The following is a 6,731-nucleotide window of genomic DNA, read 5'->3' as shown; positions in this document are numbered from 1 at the left end:
TGCATGATGCTCAAGAGATTGGGGAATATAGACCATATTGTTTTGTATTTGAACATTTTTTGTTTAACAAAAAAATATTAAAATGTACCTTTTTCAATAAACAATAAATATTTTCATCATTAGTACACTTCAAAAATAGTCATAAAATGCTCGCATTGATTAGGTTTGTGAATTGGTGACATCATATTCGCAGTTTGAAAAAAAGAAGATGTAGTGAGCATGGAGTCCGAAATGCATTTAAAATCCAGGGTACTAGATAGTTTTACACTGTATAGATTTTTAGTTTGTAAAGTTAAGCAGTAGTGAGAGAATGTGGTATTGCAACTTTTATTTCAATGTTTCTCTGCTTGGAAGAATGAATCGAAGAGTAGAGAGAAGCCATAGATACATTTGACAACATCAAGTTTAGTATTATATTAGTATTTTAAACTATGTCTGTTAGAATCTGCATAGTATTAGATACTTCCAACACTACATGTAGCTGTAGGCCTACTACTTAGTATAACCTACTCAATAAAATAAACTTCAAGAGAACTTTTTGCCAAAGGAAACATAATGACCAAAGGAAACATAATGACCAACATAATAATTTTGACCTCAAATTTGAATTTCGTTTAAGTATTCATAACGTAACTTACGTGTATTCGCCATTGTGATTTGTGCTGGTATTTAAACCATGTCTGGGTGTTTCTGTACAGACAAGTGGTTTCAGTCTATGTGTGCAGTGTTGCATTGTGGTCTAAATTAAACATAATTTGATTTGGATTGTTTTCGTGAAACAAGTCTACTGTGAAACGTGTTGTTTTTTGCGTTTATCTGCTTTCTTTTTCTGCTGTTCTTACCGAATTTCCCACCGACCCTGCGCGACGAATGGGGCCGAACTTGTCCCCGCCTTCCCGCGAGCCGCAGCCAGTGAAAGTCTCGCTCGCGGCGGGTCGGCCCTCCTCTTCGGTCCGCGGAGTGAGTGACTGAAGCTGCGGCAGTAGCAGGGCCCTCCCTCCGTCTCTGCCGTTATATATTCGCAGCCGGTTCTTCCAGGCATGGATGTCGGTTGCAGTACGATATGGCAGTGCGACATTACACCCTCGATTTTAACCTCTCCACGGCAGGTAGGACAGCCACAGAAAGTGCGTCACTACCGTATTTTTATTTGTTATATGAGTCATCATTTTTTCATGCTTGCTAATGTGTTAGCATGCTAGCATTTACCTGCTAGTCTATTAATGCCCTTCACAACAGTACAGTTTGGCGCGTGCTTTCAGGACGTACCCTACACACGTTACAAACTTCAATGTAATATTCGAAGTGACATTTAATGCATATTTTAATGTAATTGAAGTGTTTCAATAATAGATATGAACGTTATTTAGAGTGCGGCTCAGTATGCTCAGTACCTGTCTAGCTAACAGTGTGAATAAAGCATGTTCAATTCGGCTCTGTCGCATAGGAAGTAGAGCATCTGCGGCCATTTTTGTAGTTTTATTAGAATTGAAAGGTTAAAAGGTTAGTTATCAGTACTGCTGATCTCTATATGGTGTAAGATTTTTTAGGAATATGCTTTACTTTGTTGTTTAACGAACAATACTAACAAAATAAAAATGTATCATGGCAAAACATAATTCATGATGAAAATTATATTTGTTTTGGACACTAATAGTTTAGACTAAGTCTGGATATGGCTGTGTAAGTGTTTTAAAAGTGGACACACATTTTTTTTAGGTCTTTAAAATGTTAGTATTAAAGGCGGAACAAAAAGGCGGCACAAAATAATTCTGTATTTAAGAGGTAATTAACTGTTTATGAGGACTGACTTTCCTTATAACATCCTTGATTGAAAGCATTGACTCTAATTTTGTGGTTTAAATTTGATCAAATGAGGTAGAGGAGTAGGGGTGTAGCGATTAATCGACTTAATCAATGAATTAATTTATATCTAGATTGATTTGTGTTGAGTTATTATTTAAATCAACCTATACTATTACAAAATAATTTTAAAATGAAATATTTTGGGTTTATCAATACTGGAAAATACCATGTGGATCAACCCAGTCATCATTATAGTCTAATGTGTGAAAACACTATACATTTTTCAGACATGTGACAATCCAGTGTGGTATAATTTTCCTTTTGTATTATATTGATCTGGAGAAACAACTATGGATCACTCAAAAAGAACCAATATCGACTATGAATCTTATTTTCAATCATATATTATGGTATGAATCTTTACACCCCTATAAAATAGTATGCTGTTGTTCTCATCTACTGTATAAATGCATTTTTTTCATGTCAGCTATTTCTTTTAATATTTATAGTTTTTCGTCTTTACTAAAATTTCCCTTTGAAAGTTGTATTCTTGCTTTGTAATGTATTCTCTCCTTTAGCTGCAATAACCTTCTGTTCATTTCCAGTTGAGTGTGCCTCGGTAGTTCCTGGTCTGTTGTCCATCTTCCATGAGCAGGAGTTGGCAGAGACCATTCATGACACAAATGGGCACGGGTACCTTGCCACATTTGTTGGCAAAAATGGCCGGTGAGAACAAAACGCTCTTTTGTATGTCACAGTGGATTTTGAACGCATTAACCATAGAATGTTTCAGTACTTTGAATATACTGCAGCATTTAAGCATCTAAAGTAGGTCACAAGTCCTTAAAAAGCAATATCTAACACAGGGGGGATAATTACAGCCATTATCATTGCAGGGCTGTCAAGTGTATCAGATGCAGAATTGCAGATTCAAAATGAGTTTGTGCTGGAGACGGTTCAACCGTAAAACAGCAGCGTCAGCTTGCTTTGTAGGTATATACCACACTATGAGGACGTAACATGTTAGAATAGACTGAGAGTAACTTATAATTCAGTTGGAGGAAATTTGTCACTCATCTACAAACTGAAGTCCCACTCCAATCATCTCTTGATTTGTTTTAAAGCATTCCTTCAGTGGTCTTTTAATTATGGTTATGCTGTTTTTAGCCAAAATCAAAAAAGCTGTCATTTCCTCATTTCTGCGTAGAGCTGCAGTTTATTAGAAATTTGTGGGTGTGACTGCTAAAGCGGAGAAACCCCACCCCCCTTTCCCCTCCCTTTTACTGAGCTCTCGAAACATGGAGCTTGTGACCAACCTAGTGTATTTTCTACTCCACAAAAAGCTCTTTTTCATACAGCCTTTTTTCCTCTGCTCCTGGTTTACAATGATTTGACTAAAAAAATGATTGGAAATGCAATTTTAAGCTCAATATTCTTTATATTTGTCCTCTATCATCAGAAAAAAGGCTACAGGCACCTATTAAAACCACCAAAAACACAATTTTTATTTAAGTGGGTCTTTAAAAAAGAGGAGAAACTTTTTATGTTGTTCTATTCTTTTGAAAAAAAATGAAAAAAAAACATTTAAAAATGATAAGAGATTGGTGTCCATCACCTCTGCTGCAATTTTAGAGACACTAGGCTTTTTTTTGGCAGAAAATACAAAAATGACTAGTTTGTAGGGGTAATTATTGGCAAAAGTCTAGTGAATGCTCATTAAATAATTAATTAAATGTTGCCTTGTCAGCTTTTTAAATCGATACAATAATTTTTGTTGTCTTTTTTTTTTTCCTACGCCCCTACTAAGTTTTTTATGTGGTATTTGGAATAAAAAAGAACAACTTCAAATTCTCAAAAAATATTTTATTTTTTTCAACCTTTTTTTCTTCTTTTTAGCTTTCAGTTTGCCTTTGCGCATGTTTTTGTTCAGAAAACCCTTTTATTATTAAAGATTAATTAAACACAATTTTTTGACAAAGTTGCTAAATTGATGCAGCAAATTTTCAGAAAACAGTCAGTTAGCTGAACTCTGGACCAGGTTGACTTCATAGATTGAATCTACACTGGAATTTTTTTCGCCTGACATAATCTGTGTAACTGCAGCTGTGTGTGGGTTTAATCGAAACACAGATTAAGTCTCCGTGGTTACTAAACTCAGTCTAATTGTTTTTGTGCAAACCGTTTAAGAACGAGTTTGGTCAGGAACTCGCCTTGGTTTTGTGCAACCGCCTCTCCAGCTGTGTTGTTGTTTTTGCTAAACATGTAACTGGAGGACAGACATAATGAAACTGAAGCTGCTTCTCCTTTAAATGAAACACAAAAGTCTTTGATTTTTTTTTATTTGTTGTTATTGCTCAATGATTAAAATGAACATTACAGTTTATCTCTAGTGAAGTCATTCACTGCCATCCATGCAGCTCTCATTAAAACTGTCTCTGCTTGCTGCACATGCATAAATCTGGCTGCTGTTCTCTGCAGTTTGTCCTTAAAGTGTTCCTCTTTTCAAAGTAAGGTGAGCGTAGGAGTGTGTGCTGCTTACACAGAAAGCACAGTCGGATAAATTGCTCCCTTGTGTGTTTTATTTTTCTTTTTATTTGTCATTTGTTTGCAAAGATTAAAAAAAAAGATCTTGTTTTGCTTTTTCATGAAGTCATGTGCAGACACGTGGCCTCAATACGTGCTTTCAATATTACAGCCCAGGCTTCAGATTGACCCACAGTGATTTACTGATCTGTTGTTAGAGGGCTGTTCTTTCACACAGTCATCATTCTCATCTCCTGAGGTTTTTTTTTTTTTTTNNNNACATCTCTTCATCCCTTCTTCTCCTGTAGACTTGTCATTCTGCGTGTGCACTCCCACGGCCTGGTGACCATCGATCTGCAGTGCTATGAAGAGGATAATGTTGCACAGTTAGACAATGTAAGTTGATCAATATTTCAAATATCTAGCGTGCAGCTCCATAGGGTATAATTTAGGTATGAAAGACTTGTGATGAAATATTAATACTAATTATGTTAAATAATTGTGTTTAATAACTTATTTTTTGTACTTGTTATGTAAAACACACACAGAAAAGCAGCAAGTGTGTTATTTTACTGTATGAGATAAATTGGAGCCAAACCAAAGTTTTTGTGTCACTCTATTTAAAACTACCAGCTCATTTTTAAGCCACATGTAGAATGCTTCTATTACATTATTTCTAAATTGACTGAAGGGTCACTAAAAAGATAGAATCAGATGTAATCCCTTCAGCAAAAATGACCATCTTTACCTTTTGTTGCTGCAACTCATCACCCACCTGGACGTTTTTAGTTACCCCCCAATGTGTATCACCTAGTAAATTGAATGATTAGATGAACGAAAGAGTATTTGCTTGTAAAAAACTGGTAAAATAAATACTACAGACACATGATCAACACTTTAAAACATTTCACATATAAAGATTTGTAGATAATAGTCATTTTTCTGTTTGTGTCTCCCAGCTTTTAAATTCTCTGGAAAAGAAGTTAAAAGTCATTTTGAATGGAAACATTGCAAGGACTAAGAAGTAAGTTACCATAGTTGTGCTCACATTTTTGGATGTCTTGCTGCACGAACATCAATCCTGTTCTTTCTTTGCAGGCTGCCACCTCTGGTGCGAGGAGCAAAAGTGGACAGATACTGGCCCACTGCTGACGGCCGACTGGTGGAGTATGACATCGACAAGGTGGTGTACGAAGAAGATTCTCCTTACCAAAACATCAAGATATTGCACTCGAAGCAGTATGGAAACATCCTAGTGCTGGATGGAGATGTCAGTAAGTGTTCAGTAAGCAAAGGATGAATAATTTAGGTAAAAAATTATGTTATAAAAAAGTAATTAAATGCAAAATGTTTTTCTTTTCCTTACAGATCTGGCAGAGAGTGACTACGCCTACACAGAGGCGATTACAGGGAGCGGGAAAGAGAATTATGCTGGGAAAGAGGTTCTGATATTAGGAGGAGGAGATGGAGGGATCCTTGCTGAGTTGGTCAAACATAAACCAAAGATGATCACTATGGTGGAAATATCCTTCATGGTGTCGGGTTAAGTGATACTGATGCTTATGATCCTCTAATTCAGTGTAACTTTACATCTGTGGCCAGTTTTATAAATCAGTGAAAATTCACATGTAGAAACACACTGTGCCCCATTTAATGACAGTTTATGAAATGTTTCCCACATAAAAAATCAGGTTTATAACTTAATTGTATAACACTTTTTCCTTAACAAAGCGTTTACATTGACCAGAAGGTGATAGACGGGTGTAAGACGCACATGAGGAAAACCTGTGGCAATATCCTGGACTCCCTGAGGGGAGACTGTTATCAGGTAAATGTTAAATTCATGTTTTAATCCAACGGTGAATCATTTTTCGGCATAATATAGAAAAAAAAAAAAACTCAACTAGTTTAATTGCAAACAAAATGTTACATTAATTTGCATCTTATGTCTTGAATTACAGATATTAATTGAAGACTGTGTTCCCCTGCTGAAGAAGTATGTCCGTGAAGGAAGGACATTTGATTATGTTATCAATGACCTCACTGCAATCCCAATATCCACGTCGCCAGAAGAAGGTTGGTTCTTTTAATAAGTAGTCGTTGTATCACATTTGTTTATTAGAAAGACAAGTTTGTGGACTTGTCTTGTGTGTTTTTGTGTGTGTGCAGATTCTACATGGGAGTTCCTTCGTCTCATTTTAGACCTGTCAATTCGTGTTCTGCATCCAAAGGGGAAATATTTCACACAGGTGAGAGACAAGACTCCTGCCTGGTAAAGATGTTTAGTCCCTCATGCGTTTTCTTTTAGAAGATTCTCCTTTTAGTTTCAAACTATATACAGTGGTGTGAAAAACTATTTGCCCCCTTCCTGACTTTTTATTCTTTTGCATATTTGTCACACA

The 6,731-nt window shown here is 36.0% G+C and overlaps 1 protein-coding gene across 2 annotated transcripts in view; it reads left to right on the top strand.

The window, feature by feature from the left end:
* Nucleotides 1-938: 938 nt before the first annotated feature.
* sms (spermine synthase) overlaps nt 939-6,731 on the top strand; it is a 9,697-nt gene continuing 3,904 nt past the window's right edge. The window contains exons 1-9 of one of the 2 annotated variants that reach the window (XM_024265184.2): nt 939-1,109; nt 2,412-2,532; nt 4,638-4,725; nt 5,289-5,353; nt 5,428-5,603; nt 5,698-5,852; nt 6,068-6,157; nt 6,291-6,405; nt 6,499-6,578. In XM_024265184.2, the coding sequence (XP_024120952.1) occupies nt 1,064-1,109; nt 2,412-2,532; nt 4,638-4,725; nt 5,289-5,353; nt 5,428-5,603; nt 5,698-5,852; nt 6,068-6,157; nt 6,291-6,405; nt 6,499-6,578 (936 nt within the window). In that variant the 5' untranslated portion in view covers nt 939-1,063. Of the gene's footprint in view, nt 1,128-2,411; nt 2,533-4,637; nt 4,726-5,288; nt 5,354-5,427; nt 5,604-5,697; nt 5,853-6,067; nt 6,158-6,290; nt 6,406-6,498; nt 6,579-6,731 lie in introns of both variants that reach the window. The other variant, XM_024265177.2, reaches the window with a different exon arrangement.

The sequence above is a fragment of the Oryzias melastigma genome, linkage group LG14 (genome assembly GCF_002922805.2).
Source record: "Oryzias melastigma strain HK-1 linkage group LG14, ASM292280v2, whole genome shotgun sequence".
Taxonomy (NCBI): Eukaryota; Metazoa; Chordata; class Actinopteri; order Beloniformes; family Adrianichthyidae; genus Oryzias; species Oryzias melastigma.
Note: the sequence above shows the minus strand (reverse complement) of the source record. Positions and strands in the feature narration are given on the sequence as shown.